General features: G+C 33.1%; 4 protein-coding genes and 1 pseudogene across 8 annotated transcripts; 4 read left to right on the top strand and 1 right to left on the bottom strand.

Moving 5' to 3' along the window:
• Positions 1–77: 77 nt before the first annotated feature.
• LOC149519939 (uncharacterized) lies at positions 78–1,584 on the top strand. The gene has a single exon (XM_089748157.1). The coding sequence runs from the start codon at positions 1,050–1,052 to the stop codon at positions 1,455–1,457; it is 408 nt and encodes a 135-aa protein (XP_089604283.1). The 5' UTR covers positions 78–1,049; the 3' UTR covers positions 1,458–1,584.
• Positions 1,585–4,742: 3,158 nt separating this feature from the next.
• Positions 4,743–6,095, bottom strand: LOC111308070 (acetyl-CoA-benzylalcohol acetyltransferase-like; annotated as a pseudogene).
• A 7,169-nt stretch (positions 6,096–13,264) lies between these two features.
• On the top strand, positions 13,265–15,537 carry LOC111309085 (RING-H2 finger protein ATL54-like). Of its 2 annotated transcripts, none has more exons than XM_022907934.2 (2): positions 13,265–14,655; positions 15,122–15,537. In XM_022907934.2, the coding sequence occupies exon 1, from the start codon at positions 13,466–13,468 to the stop codon at positions 14,627–14,629; it is 1,164 nt and encodes a 387-aa protein (XP_022763669.1). In that variant the 5' UTR covers positions 13,265–13,465; the 3' UTR covers positions 14,630–14,655; positions 15,122–15,537. The 2 variants fall into 2 exon arrangements, with proteins under 2 accessions (XP_022763669.1, XP_089604260.1); XM_089748134.1 differs by having other exon boundaries at positions 15,054–15,537.
• Positions 14,520–19,433, top strand: LOC111308349 (2-oxoglutarate-dependent dioxygenase 19-like). Of its 2 annotated transcripts, none has more exons than XM_089748118.1 (4): positions 14,520–14,655; positions 17,711–17,946; positions 18,643–18,943; positions 19,038–19,433. In XM_089748118.1, the coding sequence occupies exons 1-4, from the start codon at positions 14,581–14,583 to the stop codon at positions 19,284–19,286; spliced, it is 861 nt and encodes a 286-aa protein (XP_089604244.1). In that variant the 5' UTR covers positions 14,520–14,580; the 3' UTR covers positions 19,287–19,433. The 2 variants fall into 2 exon arrangements, with proteins under 2 accessions (XP_089604244.1, XP_022762406.2); XM_022906671.2 differs by lacking the exon at positions 14,520–14,655 and adding an exon at positions 15,666–17,599.
• A 1,274-nt stretch (positions 19,434–20,707) lies between these two features.
• LOC111308348 (purine permease 3-like) lies at positions 20,708–22,922 on the top strand. 3 transcript variants are annotated; one of them, XM_089742613.1, is made up of 4 exons: positions 20,708–20,845; positions 21,055–21,149; positions 21,362–22,135; positions 22,380–22,922. In XM_089742613.1, exons 3-4 carry the CDS (start codon positions 21,392–21,394, stop codon positions 22,701–22,703), a joined length of 1,068 nt encoding a protein of 355 aa, XP_089598739.1. In that variant the 5' UTR covers positions 20,708–20,845; positions 21,055–21,149; positions 21,362–21,391; the 3' UTR covers positions 22,704–22,922. The 3 variants fall into 3 exon arrangements, with proteins under 3 accessions (XP_089598739.1, XP_089598737.1, XP_022762405.1); XM_089742611.1 differs by having other exon boundaries at positions 20,763–20,872; XM_022906670.2 differs by having other exon boundaries at positions 20,818–20,957.
• The last annotated feature ends 14 nt before the right edge of the window (positions 22,923–22,936 follow it).

The following is a 22,936-nucleotide window of genomic DNA, read 5'->3' as shown; positions in this document are numbered from 1 at the left end:
TAACTCAGCATTACTCTGCACACGAACAACATGAATAATAATAATAAAAATGAAAAATGAGAAAGAAACGCCAAGAGTCAATTTTCTTTTGTTCGCATTCGCGCGTTTAATGATTGGGTTTTGAGATTTTAATTTCAATAAATATGAACTGGTTCAGACTGAATTCTAACTATTAGTTTTGTATATCAAATTTGGTTAAAAAATAATTTATTTATTTAATATTAATATTTAAAATATAACTTTTTTAAAAAGTATTTTTCTGGGTGTATCCTATTCCAATTTAACATAAAAAAAATGTATAGGGCTACAATTTACTTATAAATTAAACAAATTTACTAATAATTTACAATATTTTTCGCATGAATTTCTTGTTTTTCCATATAACCTTCAAAGTTGAACCGGTCAATGAAGTTCTTTCCATCAATTACAAGTGGTCCCGCCGTAAATTTTTAATTAAATCAAATTGATGATATTTGTTTCCAAAATTTGTTGGTAATTACTAATTTCTTTCCAATTTCACAAGGCCTTTAACATTAACAATATGGCAGGATGAAGCACAACCCTTTAAAAAGCTCGAAAATCCAAAAACCCACGTCTCCCTGAGCTCACCATAGTTAAAGCCAAAATATTTCTATTAACAAGGCTACCGACCTTCAAATCCCGATCATTTTTAAAAATTCGTCAACAATTAGATTTAAATTAAATTTAACAATTTAAAATATAATATAATAATACAATATAAATATAAAATATAAAAATAATATAATTTAAAATTTTAATAATAATTATATTTAAATTTAATAAAATAATTTTTTTTTTATATTTTTATATAGATATAAATTTTAATAGTTTATACAATTCAAATACACAAATTCGTCGAGTCTAATTTAAACCCTCACCACTCCCTTTCCTCTATGTATTTAAAGGCTATCAAACTCTTCTCTACACTCGCATTCACAACTCCTACTAATAATAATTGATTGTAAACTTTTTTAAGGGTTCTTTAATTCCATTCTCCACTGTTGTTTGGTTTTGTTTTCTTCTTTATTATGGCTCGTTTAAGCATTGTTTACGTGATGCTATTGGCTTTGGTTTTTGGTTTTGGTGCCGCACAATCTCCATCCCAGGCGCCTGCTCATCCTCCAAGTTCTTCTCCATCCATCCCTCCAGCCAATGCTCCAATGGCCCATCCTCCAATATCCCATGCTCCAACTCATTCCGTCTACCCACCGGCTCATGCGCCTTCACCAATGAAGACTACTCCACCGGCTACTACACCATCTCCCGTTGTCTACTCTCCCCCTACTAAGTCCCCTGTTGTGTCTAAACCTCCTTCATCGATTTCCATGCCACCATCTGATGCTCCTGCGCCAGCCAAGAACGCTGCCGTCTTCAACGGGTTTTCTACCACTGGGTCCGTTGCCTTTTGTCTCCTGGCTCTAGTTTTGGTCATGTAGAGTCGCTGATTGCTGGTTTTCTTCGATTACAAAGAGTTCATTATTGTAGTTGCCTTCATTAGTATTTTTCTTTCTATTTTTTTGAGTGCTTGGTTTTAGATACAGCCGATTATTTTATGGTTTGACACATTCTGCTTGGCTTCATTTTATTTTTGTTAAATTATCATTATCGTTAATTGCTTTTGTTTTTCTTAATATCTAGCTAATTAAAAATATTAAATTATCAAACTAAACAACATGATTAGGCTTAATTTACACTTGAGAGCGGATCTGTAACGGACAGTTTTGTTGTTATTCAAAGGAGTCAACATGATCTCTTTGATCAATCTCCCTTCTTTATAAGATACGGATTCCATTTGGATTTGGATTTTTCAGTTATGATTTTCTTGGATTTTCTGGTATCTTTGACAGCTTTTACCAAAGTACAATGTAACGTTTTGCACGACAAAGGTTACTATCTTTTGTCTGTTTAGTTTCTTTTCCAGACAGATAGCATTGCTTTTCGTGATTCATGTTTTCCGTGACCCATTTACCGGGGAAACTTGGAATTTGGAGTCTTTGCACCAGTGAGACGAAAAACGATGATGTTGGGTTGATCTTGACCACACTTGGACCAAGGAAATAAACAAGGATCAGAAGAAACACATCTTTTTATTTTGCGTTATGGTATTGGTTAAAAGTAGAGATGACTGTCTAATAGTTTCAATTCGATTCCATATTTTAAAGTTGATTTTTAATTTAAATTGAGTTTTAAGTCCAGTCATAATAATAATAATAATAATAATAATAATAAATTGAATTAGATTTTAAATAAATTCGATCCGATTTAATATATATAAAATTATTTTTAATTAATTATTTAATTATATATATTTAATTATTTTTATAATTATATTAAAAATAATATTTTATATTTAAAAATAATTTTTTTTATTTATTTCAGGTATAATTAAATATAATTTATATAATATCATATCAAATATAATAATTACATAATAATGGCCCACAGCCAGCCATAGGCGCAAAACAATGACTCTGTCTCAGATGGGGTTAAATGGCAAATAAAATTGTAAATGGATTACTTTTCTTGGGTCCTTGCTTCACGATCTTGCTAACAATGGGTTCAACCAATTACTCCAAGCCATCCACGTCATGCTTTATTGCCTCAAGCTATATGTTTCAATCAACAAAGGGCTTAATGCATTTGCCAGCCTCTCTATAGAATCAAAATGCCATAATTTCTAATTTACATGTCTTTTGTTTTGCTTTTACACAAGCAATTGCATATTAGACATCTCATCTTCAATCAAAATTTTTGAAAAAGAATTCATATATTTATGCTGGTTCAACCATTGAGTTTTGCAAAGCAATTGTTCAGAGGTTTTAATTATTTTCCTTTTAATATACCAAGTAACTTACAGTGCAGGAAGAGATAACTGAAGTGGCAAGGCATTACCTGGTGGATGAAATTATGTTGTGCCGTGAGCATCTTGGGCTGTTTTTTTCTGAAACATGTTCGACCACCACAGCTGCCTTTTGCAGCTTGCTATCATCTGGAAGTTTTTCTGTCACTTGAGCCGATACCTTCTCTGCTGCGGTTGCTACCTTTTCCACTACCCCCGCTACATTTTCGACCTGTACTACTACCAGCTCTGATTCTCCTGAAAATACATTTCAAAATTTCAGATAAATCTGATAACTATATTATATTTTCACCAATTCTAATCAAATGCTGTAAGACTCTTATTCTATACTCTTCACCAAATCTTAACAATTTTGTCTCAAGTTTTTTGAGATGTAATGGAAGCAATTTTTTTTTTTTTTAACTTATCGCATAATTTTTACCTTGAATCCTCTTCAATTTTGCCCATTTTTCCTTCCAGAAGGGCAGGAAACTCAGCACAGAGGCCAGAAGGCATTTTGCCCTACATGAAAATGGTGATTTTCTTTATGCTTGTCTTCTAATGATAGTAACCGTTTTCTTTGGGTTTGAAACATTGAATATCACAACTCAAGCAAGTTCATACCAGAGGGAGAAGTTGAACTTTGGAGGACCTGAACCAGCCGCTGGTGGGCTATCCTTCTCTCTCTCACCCTTTGCAGTAGTACTACAGTTAAACATAATGGAGAATTATTTAATCAATGTCACAAATTAACTACTTAATGTTGATGATAAAATAGAAATTCAGGAAGATTATATGACTAATTATATGTTGGCATCAAGTTTTCTCCATATTCCTATATTGGTGCTGATGAATCCCAGCCCTTGGTTCATAGGGAAACCTTTTGGCTTAGCCATGGCTGCATCTTGATTGTGGAAACCTGGAGAGATATTGCTCAACTCAGATTTTTAATGAAGAAGTGGCAATTCAATGCAATTTTGCGGCTTGTAAGAAGCAGACCGACCTCTTGTATTGTTTCCAATTTTATTTCACACCAAACCTGTTAGCTGATCAATATATGGCTACTTATATGCTTCGTTGCAGGTTTTTAACCATCACAAACCCTGATCAAATTATCAATGCCATTTTCTTGTGGGACTGCTTTCTTGCCAATTTAGTTTAAAACTGAAAAATGCTTTAAAAAGGAGAAAAAAAAAACCGAAAAAGTATTTCAGCACTCCAAGGGATGCTAAGCCTTTAGGACATTTGGTCAACTCAGGTTTTGCTTTGTACCTGAAAGAAGGATAAGCCTTGGACCTGTTCGTTGCAAGTTAAAACTGATTCAACTAAGCTTAAAGGCAACCCATGGATTGCGTATTGAACGTTCTTACTTCCAGAATTGAGCAAAAACACGAAATTGCTGAGCATGTCGGTTGTTCCTTGCAAGCCAAACATTTACTGTCATAACAATGTATTTTTGCATGACTGATATATGAACTCCCTAGCTAATAACAATATCTTATCATTTTAGTTTCGTACTTTTAATTATTTATAATTAACCCGTTTCTGGAAAGTTTTGGGATTTTTGTTCTTAAACTCAACTTTTTGGCCTTTTGGGTTGGGCCTAATTTTTCTTTTTTTCTTTTTTTACACAAAAAGGAACAAAAACTTATGGATAGAGAAAATGATTTCAGGTATTAGATTCAAATTTATTAGATGATATATTTTAAGTATGTCTGAATGAACCAATCAAATTAAACTCAAATTGAACCGATTTTTTTTTTTCTCATTTTAAAAGATATTATGCCAATGGACAATATGGCATTTAACATAGTATCAAATAGGAAAAAACTTCTTCAAATCAAGGAACTATAACATTAGCATTGTGATTGGCTAAAATCTTCTAGGTTGATTTTAATATACTGTAGTCTATGATTAAGTTGTGACTTACTGAGTGGTTTTCTACAGGCTTACAACTATAGGCCAAATTGTCAGGATCTTGCTCGAATTGAAGCATATTACTTGGTTCTAAGGTTACCCATGCTTCAATTCCACTATAAGACCTGGTATCCGTTAACAAAACCATTTCCACAGGCTTGTGTACACTCGCTATCCAACCAGGCTTTCCCCAACCAAAATCAGCTTCATAATAGGGAAATTTACACTGGCTAGTATGGGCGCAAATATCTGTATTCCCTCTGATTAGTTCTTCATGGATCTCTCTTGAGGAATTTGTTGCGGAGAAGAACAAATCCTCAGCCTGTTCTGCTTTTGCAAAAGATTTGGCAGCATGCCTTAGTTCATTTCCCACTAGTTTCACCAAGTTGCAACTCCAGCTTCCTCTCATTTGCTGTAAATCGGACAATGACATTCCTGAATAGGTTGCCTCCAGCATTTGGTGGTGTAGGTATGGCTGTTTTCCCACGAAAGTTAAAGAGGAAAGATTTGTAATGAATAAATGACCTGCGTTTTGCTTGAGCCAGAGCAATGCGCGCCTTCCATATGAGGGCAATCAACAGCTGCACCCTGGAAGGCTGCTGGCTTTAAGTCCTGAATCACCAGCCAAGGCAACGGCTTTGGCTTTGAGAGCATATATAGCTGCTGCCTTGAAAATAAACCTCCTTGTGATTAGATTTTCTGAATTATCATCTGTAACTAGAATTTTATGCTTTGCTGTATATATTGCAGGCAAAAGAGATCCAGTTTCAAAACTTAAACATTTCACTCTATCTACACCTATGCGGCAACAAGTAGCCCCTCATTTGTGAAGGTAAATATTGTGTATCCGTCAGCAAACTTGTGTGAAAGACTGACACCAATAACTAAACCACGGCAATCAAAACTTGTTGATTTGAACTGCCAGGACTGTGGGAGTAAAGACTAGCTCATTCGGGAAAGGAACTAAATGGTTCACCAATTTAGGGCCTAGCTCGTCCAGGATAAATTGATTTAGATTGGCATTGACTTGAGCTTCCAAATATTCAGCCCCTTGGTCATTGCAATCAATGGCGTTCCTATATTGATCGATTCTACCAGCTAGAGGGTAAAAGCTGGTTAGTACCTTTGACAGTGAATTTTCTAGTCTTTCATCTCTATTGGATGTGCTGATAGAGCAATCAGCAGGAAAGAAGAAAACAAATAAGCCGTATGTTGGAGGAGCAATCTGATCAAAACATGATAACTTCAATTCTCCAAGGTGATTTGGTGTTGGAGTTGATGGCTTTGTCAACTTTCGTGTTTGGATGTGAACTTCCATTTTTGAACTGGAATTTTCCCTTGCAAAAGCAATGCTTTTGTAATGGCGGCAATCCCCTGTTTCCTTCTCGGTATTTTGAGTCTCAAAATCGTTACTTTTGAATTTAATTTACAAGGATTGGAGACGTGGGAGTTAAAGATCCTAGGTCTAACGTCATTACCATTAGTGATTTGGCTCAGTTTCAAGCACCTAATTCTTCATTCCGAAGCATTAAAATTAAAACCAGTTTCAACAACCTTAGTTTTTCCTAACGTACTAAAGAAATTTAACTTGAAGCGTTCAGGGGATTTTTCTACTCTTTGTTACACTTAAACTATGATTTGAAGTAGCATTTGATGTTTGGATTTGGAGAAACAACTTGTTCGTCCAAGCTCACCCCTGCTTAAATTCAATCGCTATCTCAAGTATACATCAAAATTATTAATTCAAAAACAAAATCTGGACTACTTTCTTTGTTTAGGAGAAAAGATCGATGGCAAGTTGTTTCTATATATTTAAAGCCAAACATATGTTTGCTTGTACTGACATATGTGGTGGAACAGTTGGCAGCTAATTTAACATTTATTAATTTGAAAATCTTAAACTTAAATTAAAATAAAATTTATTATTTAATTTCAAAAAGTTGAATACATATTCTTCTTACCCATTTTGTTAAACGAACTTTAACTATTATTTTTCAAAACACTATATTAAATTAAAAATAATCAAATCATTTGGCTACCCAGTGTGGGCCTGGCCAGGGGTGGATCATATTCCTGAAGGAACCTTTTCAACCACCATTCAGGCCTAGCTAGCCATGCTGGCAATAGTCAGCCATACACCAAAATCATCTCAATTGAAGGAGATGTTGATCCTCCATGTCAAGCTCTCATCTTAATAGCTGTAAATCACTTACAACATGTACAGCACAAGGAGATCCTCTTTAGTCTTTATCGATCAAAAATATTTATTATCTATAAGTTGAAAAATTATTTGACCAAATATATGCCACTTTCTAAGGAATAATAAATTAGAATGCACATTAAAAAAAAGTAACAATGTTTATTATCAATAGTCAGGCACTCGTTATGGTTTATTGGATAATAATAATAATAATAATAATAAAGAAGTAGTGTTGATAATATCAGGGTAAATGAGAAAAAAAAAACTTTTAGAATATGGTTGGTATTTAGAATCGGAAACCCCTGATTTTATTAAGATGAATAATCCTCAAGTTAGATATACTCTTCAAAAATCTCACAAATTTGCAGGTTGATTTCAGGGGGTTATGAACTCATTGATGACCAAAAGGAAGGCGTTGAAGAAAGAACCCTCGTTAATAAATTTTGATTTGACTTCGTCATTATTCGTTCACTTGGCCAATTCATTAATCTATTTCGAGAAATAAGTCCATACTTACATTTGAAGCCTTGATTTCAATTCGATGCAAATTGTAATAGGAAGAATCTCTAGAATAAAGTTATTATTTTTTTAATATATTTTATTATAATATTAGAATTTTATACATAGATATAAGCTAAAGATTAAATATTCTCAATTTTAAAATTTAAAATTTTTATGCATTAAAACATATAATCAAAAGAGTAATTTACTCTCTATACATAATAAAAAAAATTTAATAGATTTGATGTAATTATCTAAATTACTTCTTATTCTAAAAAACTTAACTAAAATAAATAAAGTAAACTAATTAAGTAATAATAAAGATTATATTTTCACACCACTCCTCAAGTTAGATAATAGATATCAATCATGGCTAGCTTGGACTTAAGATTCTCAAAGTTATTTTGAGACAGAGCTTTAGTGAGTATGTTTATAATTTGGAAGCATGTAGGAGTATAAATTAATCTAATAATTTTTCCCTTATCTTTTCTTTGATGAAGTGATGATCAATCTCCACATGTTTAGTCCTATCATGATGAATAAGATTCTTTACTAATAGTAGCTTTCTTGTCGTAGAATATGTTCATAGATTCTTCTGCAAAGATCATAACTCCGCTAGCAATCTTTTTAGCTAAATTACCTCATATATGCCATGAAACATAGCTCTAAACTCAATTTTCTCATTACTTCTAGCCACCACAGGTTGTTTCTTGCTTCATCAAGTAACCAAAATTTCCTATACATAGGTACAATAACTAGTAGTTGATCTTCAATCAATAACGGATCCAGCCCAATCAACATCAGTATAAACTTCAACATTTCGATGTGATGTCTTCTTAAAAAATAATTCTTTGCCATGACTTTTCTTTAGGTACTATAAGATTTGATACACAGCCCTTAAGTGTTCCTCGGTTGAGTTGTTCATGAATCTGCTTACCATGGTAACTAAAAAATCGATATCTAATCATGTATGAGAGAGGTAGATGAGTTTCTGAATAAGTTTTTGATATATGCCCTTATCTGTTTGTGAACTTCCTTCTTCCATTCCTACTTTATTCATTGTATTCATAAGGGTGTCAGTAGGTTTGCATCCAAGCATTCTAGTTTCCTTTAGTAAGTCTAGGACATACTTGCGCTATGAAACAGAGATGCCATTCTTTGAGCGAGCTACCTCCATGCGAAAAAAATATTTGAGGTGTTTCAAATCTTTGATTTCAAATTTTTTGGATAAGATATTCTTTAGGTTGCTAATTTTTTCAATATAGTCTGCAATAAGAATAATGTCATCCACATAGGCAATAAGAATGATTATTTTCTTTTAAGTGAATGTTTGACAAACATGGTGTAATCGATTTGACATTATGAAAAATTATACTTTTTTACCACTTTTGTCAGTCTATCAAACCATGCACATGAAAATTATTTGAGACCATATAAAAACTTTTGAAGCTTACATACCTTACCAAAATTATCTTGGTTTTTGAATCCTTGAGGGATTCCATGTAAACTTCTTCTTCTAGGTCACCATTAAGAAATACATTTTTGACATCTAGTTGGTGCAATAACCAATTTAGATTTGTTTTCAATGATAATAATACCCATATTAAATTAAGTTTAGCAATCAGAGAAAATGTCTCATCGTAGTCAATATCGTAAGATTAAATAAATCATTTTTCAATAAGGTGAGCTTTGAATCTATTAATACTTTCATCCGTATTATGCTTGATAGTAAAAATTCATTTACACCAAACTGGATATTTTTCCTTTGGGTAGTTCTGAAATCTTTCATGTTTTGTTTTTTTCTAGGGCCTTGATTTTTTTTCAAAGCAGTCATTTTTCATTTTGGTTATATTAGTGGTTCATGGGTATTATAGAAAATTTGTATATTGTTTAGCATGGTAACAAAAGCTTGATAACTATGTGATAAACCTTTATAAGAAACCACATTACGGATTGAGTGATGAGTACATGATCTTACAATTTTCTTTAAAGCAATTTATTCATCAAGATTATCAAAAGATTCAATTGAATCAAATTTAGTAAGAGTGTTACTTGTGTTGGTTTCAAGTATCTTTGAAATCGATTCAGACTTTTGGTTTTGTTTTGAAGGTACAAATTCTCCTATATTTGTCTGAGTTTTTTATATTTCTGAATAGATAATCAAATTCTTTGTTTGTTTTCTTTATGTGAACTTTGGGCTTAGAGGATCTAGTTGGATGCTTTGGACTTAAAAAAGAGTTAAAGGATCTGGGTGGATGTTTTGGACGTGAAAATGAGTTTAAGAAGTGTTTAGTGGTTCAATAATAGGATCTTCCTAAAGCTGATATTCCCGTGTGATTAGATTCTTTTCATAAATGGCAATTTTGGGAAAGTAAGGTTGATTTTCAAAAAAGATAACATCCATAGAATGATAAAATTTCTTTATTACTGATGAGTAACACTTGTATCATTTTTTATTCAGGGAGTATTCGAGAAATATGCATTTGATAGATTTGGGATCTAATTTGCTTTGGTTTTGTTGCTTGGTAAAAATAAATGCAGTGCATCCAAACATTTTAATGATAATAGGCAATATAATTTGAAAATGAGGATACGAATTAAGAAGAGATTGGCAAGGACTTTGAAATTTCAAGACTGTAAAGAGCATTCTATTTATAAGATATGTAGCAGTAAGAACAACCTCAACCCAAAAATGCTTAGGTATATAGGTAGCCTTTATGAGGGATCTTATAACTTCTAACAAGTATCGATTCTTTCTTTTAGTAACATTATTCTGTTAAAGAGTGTCAACGTATGAGCTTTGATGAATTATATCATGTTTTATTATATATGATCCAAGAATTGAATTATAGTATTTTTTTCTATTGTTGGTTTTTAACACTTAGATTTTGGTTTTGAATTGAGTTTGGATCATATTGTTGAAGTTTTAGAATAGCTGACTCACTTCTGATTTTTCTTTCATAAGAAATGCCTCAGTAACCTTAGTATGATCATCAATAAATATGACAAACTATCTAAAACTAGTAATATTATTTATTCTGAAATGACTCTAAATGTTACTGTGTATCATTGAAAAGGGATGGGATGATTTGTAAGGCTGATTAGGATATGTGATACAAATATGTTTGGATAGTTTGTAAACTTCACACTGAAATTTGTTAGGATTTTGATTAAACAACGAGGGAAATAACCTTTTGAGGTACAAAAATTTGGATGACCTAACTGATAGCACTACAATATAATAATACTATCTTTATTATTACTGAAGGATGAAGCCACACAAGAGGTCTTTTGATATTATTTTTCAGAATCATTAGCTCTTAGGAAATAGAGTAATCATGCATACATCTTAGCATTGCTAATCATCTTTCTTGAATCAAAATCCTAAAATTCACACATATTTAGAAAAAATTTAGTAACACACTTAAGATCTCTTGTAAGTTTGCTTATGATAGATTACAACTTAGATTTATGACAAATAAAATAGAATCAAGTGTTATTTCTTTAGAAATAATAACAGAACCTTTACTAATTACTTTTGAAAGTGACCCATCAGTAATTCAAACTATGAAATTTTTATGACATGGGTTGTATTTATTAAATACAGATGCATCCTCAATTATATAGTTTGAAGCCATTGAATCCACAATCTATGAATTTAATTTCTCTAATTTTACACTCAAGACATTTAGAAAATTACTTTTTTATGCTAAAAAGTCTATTCGAATAGAAGTAGTAATGTTCTACAGTGATTGAAAAACGCTAGCTTTAAGGTTAAAGATAACCTTCGACACTAGACTTTCCTTTCTGCTGGTCATGTTGGACTCCGAGTAAAAATTTTCAAAAGTTCAGATTGTGCTCTGATACCATAAAGAAATCCTTAGAATAAAACTGTTTTATTCTTTTATATTTTTCTTATTATAATGTTAAAATTGCATGAAAATATATAGGTTAAAGATAGAATATTCTCAGTCTTAAAACATAAGATTTTTATTCATTAAAACAATTAATCAAAAGAATAATTTACTTTTAACACATAATAAAAAAAATCTAATGAATTTGGTGTAATTACTCAAATCAATTCTTATTTTAAAAAAACTTAATTAAAATAAATAAAATCAACTAATCAAGTAATAATGAAGATTAGATTTGAACAATAATAAACGTCAATTTGGTTTATTTTTATTCTTTTAAAGTAATTAATTTATATAATTATTTTTAAAAAGTGAAATTTATTAAATTTGAGATTTAAATATTTGTAATATTTTTTTTATTTTAAATTGCATTATCATAAATAAGCATTATTTGGTTGTTTAATTATTTTTATTTATTAAAATTAATTCTTTTAACATCGTTGACTAAATGGTTGTAACTAATCAAAATAAAGATTTACAGACTGTTCTTTTTTTTTTTTTTTTAATCTTTTCTTTAGTCCGAAGGGAAGAAAAACGAATACCCACTTGTCTTAAATGGTCGTTTTATATTCATTATAAAATCTGGAATTTAAGACTTTTTAACCATGCATTAATTTTCTAAGTTTAAGGCGATTTTCAAATTTCAATTTATTTTTTGTAGCATAATTAAAAATTGAATCCATAAGATTGTGGTTGAACTCGTTTTGTTGACCAAACTAATTGTTCCTTTCTTCTTATGTCATACAAATAGAATAATGCTGCTTTCTTTTTTTTTTTTTTTTTATAAATAAGTTTTTGAATATATTTTCTGAATAAAGAGATTTGTTGCTTATTTTACTGTGGAAAAAAGGAAATTTTTGCTGGTATGTTATGAGGGCACATAAAACAAATAATTTCACCAGATTTCTTTTCATCATATTTATAATAAATTGATATATGGTGGTTTATAACAATGAGGTAAGGTGATTATATAAGACAAAAGGTAGCCATTGATTGTGAAAAAATTATTTTAGGTCAAAAAAAATTCAAAATTGAATTTGATGACAGGAAAAATCCAAATTTGAATTTATTTGTATAATACATTAATGTATTTATAAATGATTTAAAATTTTGATATTACTATAAAATTGATAAATTATAGTAATAAAATAAAAAAAAAGAGAAAAATTTATTAGAAAAAGAAGTACGGAAAAAGGGCATGTTAGACTTGAAAACAATTCAACCATACTACCATTAATGATAAATCCGACTATCAATACCCCTCTCTAAGGAGAGAGTGTCCCCTTCAACTTTTACTTAATTTTTTGACATAAAAAAATTGAATTATTATTTTATATGTTATGGATAAAATTTTTGAATTTCACAAATATAATTAAAAATTATAATCACATATTTTATTTATTATATTAGTGTATTAATTATTTATAATTTATTTTAATAAAATCTATGCCAGCCTTCTACCTTTTTTTTTTCAATAAGAGATAATTTTTCAAATTTTTTTTATCTATATTGATATTAAAATGATTGATTCAATTGATGTTGCGAGTTAATTTAATGCATTGATAAATTTACTTAAAAATTAAATTATAATTGCAATAATGAAATGAAGCTAAAAGTATTTTTCTCTTTTGTTATTTTTAAACTATCTATACATATGACTAACTAGATATTGCAAGAGGCGGTGAAAAAAAAAAAAAAAAGAGGCTGAGACTGGACTTAATGTGAACTTAACTCATTAATGCTGCTGCTAGTTCAATATCGGCCGCCATGGCAACCAAGAAAGTCAAAAACAAACGCAGAAAAGTTAAAAAAAAGAAAAAGTCATATTCTATTCTATTCTCCGTTCTGGTTTTGTTATTCAAAATTTTTCTTCGATAAACCAAAGCTGCTTTGTAAAGTCACCAACCCCTCCCCTAGTTTTCTCCTCTTGTTCCTTCACCCAACAAGGGAATCCCCCCCCCTCCCTTCTCTCTCTCTCTCTCTCTCTCTCCTCTTTGATTTCTTCCTTCCTGATTCCTGGCATCTTTTCTCTTTTTGGCTTTTGTTTTGATGTTTGATCTTTGGTTCCCTTAAATGGGTTTTCAACATAGAAAGTTGTTATCTGATTATGGCAATGAAACCTACTGTGGCGTTTGTTACCAATCATGTGATCCAGCATGTTACCAATTTTGTCCCGAGAACTGTTCTTACTACCCTCCTTACACAGACCTATACCCTCCTCCTCCTCCGAGTCACGTTTATGAGCCCAGTCCTCATACAAAGACACCTACCAAGTTGTTGGTCATAACCTTTTCAGTTCTCGCCACAGCTTTTCTGGTTCTATGCTATTATGTTTACTATGTCAGGTTCTCTAGACGCCGGTCTAATGCTAGGAGGAGATCGCAGCCTGAAACAACTGAAACCCGTGATGAATTCCTTGATGAAGATCATGGTCCCATCGTTGACCATCATATCTGGTACATCAACACCGTAGGTCTGCAACCATCTATCATTAATTCCATCGCGGTTTGTAAGTATAAGAGAGATGAGGGTCTTGTTGAAGGAACAGAGTGCTCTGTTTGCTTGAATGAGTTTGAAGAAGATGAGACTCTCAGGCTGTTGCCAAAGTGTAGTCATGCTTTTCACATTCCTTGTATTGATACTTGGCTTAGATCGCATACCAATTGTCCTATGTGCCGGGCACCTATTGTCTCAAACACTGCTAATAAAGGACCCTCATCCTCTGAGGGAAATACTGAAGATTCAGGAGTAAGTGAGGAAACCCAAGCGGTAATTGTGGAAGATGATGGAGAACCTGAGAGAGAAACTGATGGTGGAACAAGCGAAATAAGGATTAGAACAGATGAGGAAGAAGAATTAGCTGTTGAACATGAAAGAAATAAAGGTGAAAGTTCAGGAGCAGATGATGGGATTCAACCATTGAGAAGATCGGTTTCTTTGGATTCCTTGGCAGCTTCTCAGATCAACCAGGCTCTTGCTATTGGTATTCCAGAGGGATCTACTGGCAATTCAGATAATGAATTGGGTAAGGGGAAAGAATCGAGCGTGAGAATTGTTTCAAGGAGAGCTGCAGGAAATCAAGGTTTGCTGAGACTGATGTGTCATTCTTCGATCGGTAGGTCTTTGCAAAATAGGCAAATTTTCATGAAGAGGTCATATTCTTGCAATGGAAAATTCTCGTTGCCAATATGCAACAACAAGAGCCGCAACACAAATCCTCCTGTGAGAAGCTTTTGATCGTTGCTGCGTGTATCCACTTTCAGGTGAGACGTCTGAATCTAAGATGTCTTGGGAACTCTCAACAAGCTGAGGGTTTCCTATAAGCCTTTTTTATTTCAAAAAAAAAAAAAAAGGAAAGACTGTAATATTAATAACCTTGATAAATATAAATGATGCTAAACTTGTATAATAATACACAGAAATGAGATTCATCAAAAAGAGGATCATGTTTTGAAGTGGATAGTTGTTGTGCTTGTTGCAGCATCACTTTTTCTGTAGAAAACATGCAGATGTAAGTAAAACTTTTGTGACTAATGATTATGTTTTCTTCATGTTTAAAGATTGCTGTCCTTGCTACATGTCAGTAGACATGGAGAGGGGCAAATTGTTTTGGGTCTACAAGAGAAATGTCAATTTTAGCATCAGTCTTATATGTTGCCAGGAGAATCAGTGTAAATGAGCCTTTGACATTCTTGCTTCAGTCTTAAATCTTACTCAAATCTTTCAAAGGTTTCAGTTGAAGATTATCAATGGGAATCAGCCCCTGGTCTGGGGGGATATCAGATAAAGTTATGCCGCCTAGGATCAGAAGGCAGTATGCTTTCCCTTGTGGAAAATTGTTGCGTTCTAGAGGATATATGTCCACCATTTCCTGTTTTAGCATAGATCTCTTTCTGTGACACTAGAATGAAGCATGAAATAATGCCCTTTTCAAAAACATGCTATGATTCATGTTTAAATGTGTCTATTTACATCTATCAACCAAAAAAAGGGTTTATTTACAGAAACCAATGAGTTTCAAGTCCATTGTCCAACTCCCTTAGGAAATACGTTGACGTCCGCAGAAGAAAAAGGAGTGAGTTCTGAAGTTCCGGCATGTTGAGAAAAGTGACTAAGGCAATATAAATGGTTGATCCCTAGCTTAATTACTGAGTCCAGTACATGATTCTCTGTTATGATTATCTCATCTCTCTCAAGTGTATCTCAAGTGCAATTTTAAAGAATTGAAAATTTTAATCCTCTAAATTGTCAAGGAAATGGAGGAGCCCCCAAGGAACTGCAAGTCATTCTTCACATGTTGTCCAAAGTAGATAAGAGTTTAAAGTCTTTGGGAAGCAAAATTAGCAAAACACTCCAGTTATGAAGTAAGAAAATAGAAAAATGAAAAACCCTACATTGAATTGTCAGGTACTCGTTCTTTAGGTGATCATAAACAAATAAACTGATCATGGCATTGATTGATCTCCCAAGCAGGAGGTGAAGCATTATTCTATGAAATAAATGGCCAAGTAAAATGAGATACGACTTTTCCTGTCCCAATTTCTTTTTCTGTCGCCGTTGGGGTATAGGAGCAATTACCTGCAACAAAAGAAAGCCACTGTTCCTTGTTAGTTTTACAAAATTATTTTGTTTTTCTGACCGGATTAAGACCGTCAAATCGTGGCCACTGGATTCGGCTTCAATGTCACCAGATTCGTATTTGTCAGCACTAGCTGTTGAAAACGACAAGAAAAGTAAAAAGAATTTGTCTTTAAAATGTAGTGTCCTGGTGCCACATCATCATTGACTCTGTAACGTCGGTTTTTGTGAATATGAAATCATTGAGAAGATTTCAACTCGAAATTTGAAGACATTTAACAAAAAGCGCTTTTTTTTCAAAAAACAAAAAGTTTAGAGTACTGCCACTCAAAACCTTAACTGGATTATTACTCTCCATAATTGCATCCAGGTAGAAGAAATTCATGGCAAGTACAAAAACAAAACTATATGCAACCATGTATGAGCAATCACATTGAGTTATACTGTGAGTTGCTTTCAACTTGATAGAGGTTAAACACAGTAAAAGATCGTATCTCCATTTGGTTGCTACAGCCAACAGGGATGGAGACGATGAAATTGAAAGAAAAATAGATGCTCTCTAATCTTGTACTAGTAGTTGGACCATTTCTGAACGTTGTAGGCTTACGTTCGATGTGGTTTTGTGAAGGACTACGCCCAATCGATCCGCCAATCAGTTGATCAAATAAATTAGTAACTCTATATAGTATAAGACAGAATATTTTATGTTTACAAATGTAAACATTGAGACATTTGGAGGAACCTTAATGGATTTAAAACCTTTTAAACGATATGATTCTGTTAACCGGAAAAGTATATTTTGACCTATCATTTCCATGAAAGCGGATCAGGAGCCTGACCTGCTCTGATAACCAAATCTTGGGCAATGACCAAACAGTTCTTCCGTCCTTTTGCTTTGTTCGACAAAAAGATATTGTCGAATTGGATAGAAAGGCTGCAGTACTGAATCCAAGTAGAATCTAAGCAAATCTGGCGGCGGGTCCTGCAAATTGCATGTTGTTAGTGGTTGAGGAGATAAGCCAAATATAATATTGGGCGGACCCATTGGATAGGGCATATTGGCCAGGTTCTATTCTAAAGCAAAGTTAATTGGATTGCAATTATCTAACCTGCATCAGGTTGGCATTTTTTTAACATTTCATATTTCTCTACCGTATGATATACTTCATGTTTTTCCTCAAATTGTTCACAATTATTCGTGTAGTTTGTCAAACAAAAAAAAACATATATTCATCTTTTTGCAACAGAAAAAAAAAAGTAAAAAGAAATCCTCCACTTAAATTTTGCAATACACCAATTCGGGCGTCTACCTTCCTCTCCCTGTCTTCTGGCTGGATGGCCGCGACGGTTCCCTATGTTCCCCAATCCTTACAAGCATCTGTTAATCACCCACCAACCAAGATAACAAGTGTCAAAGCACTAGCTGAATTGCCTGGTCTTGCTTCAATTCCAACCTTTTACATCTCCAATTTTGCAAGTCCTCATGATCATCAAATAATATTTTCAGACCCTGATGAGGACGCTATCCCCGTCATTGATTTCTCTCTTCTCACTTCCAATGGTCTTGATGAGCGTTTTGAAATCATTCAACAACTCAGGAAAGTCTGTCAAGACTGGGGATTCTTCATGGTACATGTGGCATATATAGAGGAACATGATTTACATATATTATATAAAATCCTTAATTTATATGGTAGTAGCATTTATTAGGCTTTTGGTTTTAAACTTTGTGGATGTCAGGTGATCAATCATGGGGTGCCAGAGAGTTTGATGAAGGCAATAATTGATGCGAGTAAAGGATTTTTCGAGTTAACGGAGGACGAGAAACAAGAATTTGAAGCAAAACATGTGCTGGACCCAATAAGGTGTGGTACCAGTTTCAATGTTTCAGCAGATAAAGTTTTATTCTGGAGGGATTTTCTCAAGGTCTTTGTGCATCCTAAGTTCCACTCACCTAGCAAGCCACCTTCCTTCAGGTATTATCCTACGTAGCTTCATGACTCGATCATTCATCGGTTAACATAATACAAGGTTTAGAATGAATTTTAGAGGTAAGAAAAGCAGTATACATGCATGTATATTATATGTAAGTTCAGGAATTGGAATACCAGCACCCCATTTCCTTCTAGACTATCGTGCTACGTTTAGTTCCCAACCTTTTATATCAAATTGTTGACTAAAGAATGCGAAAACAAGGAAGAAAACTTGGGAATCGATTAGGAGGTTATAATATAGAATTCAGCAATAATATTCATGAGTAGTGATTCATGTTTGGTTTGGATTCGAATCAAATCAGGTTTGTATTGTTAACTTTTTTGCTCAAATCAGATAAGTTGGGTTTAGATTCGATCTATTGGACAGGTTTTTCAGGTCAGATCAGCTTTTGCCACCTCTAATAGTGATGGTTAATCAATAATCATGATGAAAAAAATGACTAGCCTAGCAAGTACGCATTACCAACGTACCAAATCCTCCCCTGCTATTAAGCTGGATTCTTTTGCCTTCTACATGGTCCTCTTATTTTCCTTTCTGGTGTGAGGTGGATATTTTTGTAATTCCCACTAAAAGTTAAAGTTAATTATGCCATTATATTTATTCAAGCAATATGCAGCAAAAGCAACCTTGACTGATACAAGGTTTTTTTTTTTTTTTAAATTTCTCAATGAACGTAGTGAAATTGCTTTAGAATACAGCAAAAGGGTCAGGGAAGTAGCAAGGGAGTTAGTGAAAGGAATATCAGAGGACAGGACCTTGAATTTGGAAAATGGTTTTCAAATCCTGGTGGCAAACTTCTACCCAACATGTCCACAGCCAGAACTGACAATAGGGGTACCCCTCCATACAGACCATGGTCTATTGACCCTCCTAATGCAAAACGAAGTTGGTGGCCTCCAAGTGCTGCACGAGGGGAAATGGGTCACCGTCGATCCCATCCCCAATTCATTTCTGGTTAACGTTGGTGATCATATTGAGGTGCACTACTCTCAAATTCTCATCTTCAACTTCTGTTTTTTTTTTTAATTATTTCATTTTGTTCTTATATGAATCGTTTGTTCATGGGGCAAAGATTTTGAGTAATGGTAAGTACAAGAGTTTAATGCATCGAGCATTGGTGAACAACAAAGCTACAAGGATATCCATAGCTGTGCAGCATGGACCGGCACTAGATGAAGTTGTTAGCCCAGCGTCAGAGTTTGTGGACAATGAGAGCAACCCACCGGCATACAGGGCAATCAAATATCAAGACTATGTGGAGCTTCAGCAAAGCAACACGCTTGACGGCAAATCTTTCTTGGAAAATATTCGAATTTATTAGTACCATTAGTTAGTACATGTGTTTGTGAGATCGTTTGGACTAGTTGTGCTTGTTTCCATGGTCTTATTCCCATTTCAGGTTTAAGTACTTGTGTTTGTTAATATATGATTTTTATTATTTTTTTTAAATTCATGGATTTGTTGGATCCTTATTTAGTGATGAATTTAAAATAAAAAAAAAATTTCATTCAAAATTTTACAGTAAAAATCATCGACCAAATAAAACCAGGCATAAATAAAGTTGGAAACCCTTTTTTTTTTTTTTTTAATTTTGCAGCTTTTGAAAGTGTAAATTTACTACAAATAATCTGATAATTGACGTTTACTTAACTTTCTTTCTCCTCCAGATGCAAGAATCCAAATCGACCTCTTGCATAAATCTTGGAATTTTTTTTTCACTTCATTTAGGAGTAATCAGAACTTGGAAGGGTGTTTACGATAAAAAAAAGAAAGTTAGAATTATAGATGTTATTTATGCTTCTACAATTTTATAATAAATGCTAGAATATAATTAATGACAGAAGATGATCGGGAAATTTTCTAAAGATTCAAGAATTCACCTGGTGATTGTGATACTTTGGCAGTGGATATTCTAGCAAATTGGCATAGATAGAGACAGAATTGCGGACAATAATTATTTAGTAATAATACATGTTGTGTTTCAATTTCAATAGGTGCCTATTAAACAAAATCATTAAATTCATAAATAATTAATCAATAATAAGATCAATAATTTAATAAATTGTCTAGGGTATTAAAGTTAACCACTTTTAAAATTTTTTAATTTTATTTTTTGTTTTTTTATATTTGAGATTGTGAATGATAAAATTCTGATCACAAAATTAAAAATTTAATACATTATCAATAAGTCACAAGCTATTAACACTTATATATATATATATACACATGTATATATATGTATATATATGTATATATATAAAGATAAATAGATATAAAAAATAATATGATAGTAACCAAAATCAGGATTTATAATTATATATTATAATAAAATAAAAATAATAAAGAAAATTTTACGAATCCATTTTATGGGAAAGAATCCTTTGGGTCACTAGTCATTCAATGCTCAGCAGTCAGCACGGACGTGTCAGGCACTTCATTGTTTCAGATTTCAAGTAGCTAAGAATTAGCCTCGGTTTGTGTTTTCTGATTATGGGTCATTGTCTTCTTCTCTATTTAACGTAATGCCATTTTGTTCTTTCTTCTTCTGTTTTTCATGATCAAAATTACTATGTTTTTCTTATCATTGTTCAACAAAAACACTATTTTCTTGGGAGGAATGGAAATAATTGCTTCAGCACAATCCAATTTCTTATCATTGAACCTAGGGAGGGCAAAATGTAAAACTAATAAAGTTTTGTCTAATTCCACAATATTTTTAAAAGTGATTTTAGGATTTCATTTGGGGCAGCTGCCCCACTGCCCCAATTATAAATCCGTCCATGTGAATCTCTTCCACATATTTTTCTTGGAAGTTATCAGGTTTAGAGGTCTCAAAAGTCCAACTTAAGCTCCCTGGCAGTTTCAGAAGTTCTGATCAGTGTAAGCTGAATAAGTGACCCATTTAGGGTAATATTTGCTTCTCATACCATTCATTTGTGTCTTTTCTCTAAGCATGTGTTTGTTTGCTTGCATTGGTACTGATGATGGAACGGTAAGCCAATGAATTTTGACAAATTGACAATATTTTGAGAAGGTTTCTGTCTTTACTACTGCGTAATTTACTAGTTACACCGTTTATCTTTTTGTAGAATTTCCGATATTGCCTGTTTCCTATTCCAAGAGATGGTCACTGATGATGGAATGACATCTTGATCTCGTATGTGGAAGAGATGATTATAGATAGGTATTCTTGTTCATGGTGATGATAAGTAGAATTTGATTTAGTTAACTGTGTTTGTGATTGCATCCATTATATTTTGATTCTTGCTTACTAGATTCATTCCCTCAATTGAGAAAGGGAATTAATGGAATAACTTATTTCAAAAATAGCATTCATGTCTTGGTATATCAACCATATATATGTTCACTTGCTCTCACGCAATCTTTCTTATGCAGATCAAGTGAAGCATAAACCGTAGTCTTAAGATGGATACTCAAACTATCAACCACCAAGTACCCTACAAAGAGGAGAAGATGAGCAAAGGGCTGAAAAGATCGTTGCTCGTGTTGAATTGCACAATGTTAGGCTTGGGACATGTCGGTGGCCCCCTTATAATGCGGCTCTACTTCTTCAAAGGTGGTAAGGGAGTTTGGATATCAAGCTGTTTAGAAACTGCCGGCTGGCCATTTATGCTATTGCCCCTCGTAGTTTCATACTTGTATCGTCGAAGAATGGGGGGCCCTGGGACCGAGGTTTTCTTCATAAAACCTCCTATATTTCTGGCTAGTGTTCTTCTAGGCCTTCTTACCGGCGTGGATGACTTTTTGTATGCTTATGGGGTTGCTCGCCTCCCTATCTCTACCATAGCTCTTATAATTTCAACCCAATTGGCCTTCACTGCTGGATTTGCCTTTTTATTGGTTAAGCAGAAGTTCACATCTTTTACAATCAACGCAATCTTTTTGTTGACTATGGGAGCAGTAGTTCTTGCACTTCATACAAGTTCAGATCGCCCAGCTAACGTATCCAAGCGACAATATTTCTTGGGGTTTTTAATGACACTTGGAGCTTCAGCGCTCTATGGTTTTGTGTTGCCAGCCATTGAGTTGACATACAAGAAAGCAAAGCAGAACATCACTTACTCTTTGGTGATGGAGATGCAGATGGTTATGTCGTTTTCAGCTACTGTTTTCTGCATCACTGGGATGCTCTTTCACAAAGACTTCAAGGTCATATCTCCTTCCTTCTCTCAAATAGACCACTATCACACTACTTTATTTGAATCATTAACAGTGGTGTTTCCCTATCATTTCTATTGCTATATGTTAATAGGAAATATGCCCCTAATTATGAGTGTATGTCCAATTCCTATCAAGATCAGGGAAATTTTTCATCCCCTGAAAAATTCTTTATCATGTTTGATTTCATATTGCTAAGTTTTTTTTTTTTTTTTAATTCTCTTGCTTATTGTAGGCAATTCCAAGAGAGGCAAGTGAATATGAGCTAGGACAATCAACATACTATGTGGTACTCATGTTGAATGCAATCTTATGGCAGTTTTTCTTCATGGGAGCTGTTGGAGTGATTTTCTCCGGCTCCTCATTGCTTTCTGGTATAATAATTGGGGCTTTGCTTCCTGTGACAGAATCTTTAGCTGTATTGTTCTACCATGAAAAGTTCCAAGTTGAAAAAGCTATATCCCTTGTTTTATCACTTTGGGGATCTCTGTATTACTTCTATGGCGAGTTCCAAGAAAACAAGAAGAAAAATCAAGCTTCAGAAATAGAAATGGCCTGAGTGTCATGGTCTTAAAAGTAGCCATAAATCTCATATTGGTTGGACAAAATCGTGAAACCTTATGAATTAAAACGAACAATATTTTATAAGTTAATATAGACCGTGACACTAAACATGTGCTTTATCCTTATTGCATCAAATTAAACCAATTGTCTCTACCATGTATCATTTGCTGTTCATATTTCATCCATAATTTAAGCTTATGTTGGATGTCCTAAATCCTTTTGTGATCT

This window comes from Durio zibethinus, chromosome 2 (genome assembly GCF_047325235.1).
Source record: "Durio zibethinus cultivar Kanyao isolate XHJ-2024 chromosome 2, ASM4732523v1, whole genome shotgun sequence".
Taxonomy (NCBI): domain Eukaryota; kingdom Viridiplantae; phylum Streptophyta; class Magnoliopsida; order Malvales; family Malvaceae; genus Durio; species Durio zibethinus.
This window is presented reverse-complemented; position numbering and strand designations above follow the sequence as displayed.

Coding starts and splice junctions, on each gene's coding strand:
- LOC149519939 (XM_089748157.1), top strand. CDS start 1,050: ATGGCTCGTTTAAGCATTGTTTACGTGATGCTATTGGCTTTGGTTTTT.
- LOC111309085 (XM_022907934.2), top strand. CDS start 13,466: ATGGGTTTTCAACATAGAAAGTTGTTATCTGATTATGGCAATGAAACC.
- LOC111308349 (XM_022906671.2), top strand. CDS start 17,126: ATGATATACTTCATGTTTTTCCTCAAATTGTTCACAATTATTCGTGTA. Junction 17,600..17,710: donor AAGACTGGGGATTCTTCATG/GTACATGTGGCA, acceptor TGTGGATGTCAG/GTGATCAATCATGGGGTGCC. Junction 18,944..19,037: donor ACGTTGGTGATCATATTGAG/GTGCACTACTCT, acceptor CATGGGGCAAAG/ATTTTGAGTAATGGTAAGTA.
- LOC111308348 (XM_089742613.1), top strand. CDS start 21,392: ATGGATACTCAAACTATCAACCACCAAGTACCCTACAAAGAGGAGAAG. Junction 22,136..22,379: donor TCTTTCACAAAGACTTCAAG/GTCATATCTCCT, acceptor TGCTTATTGTAG/GCAATTCCAAGAGAGGCAAG.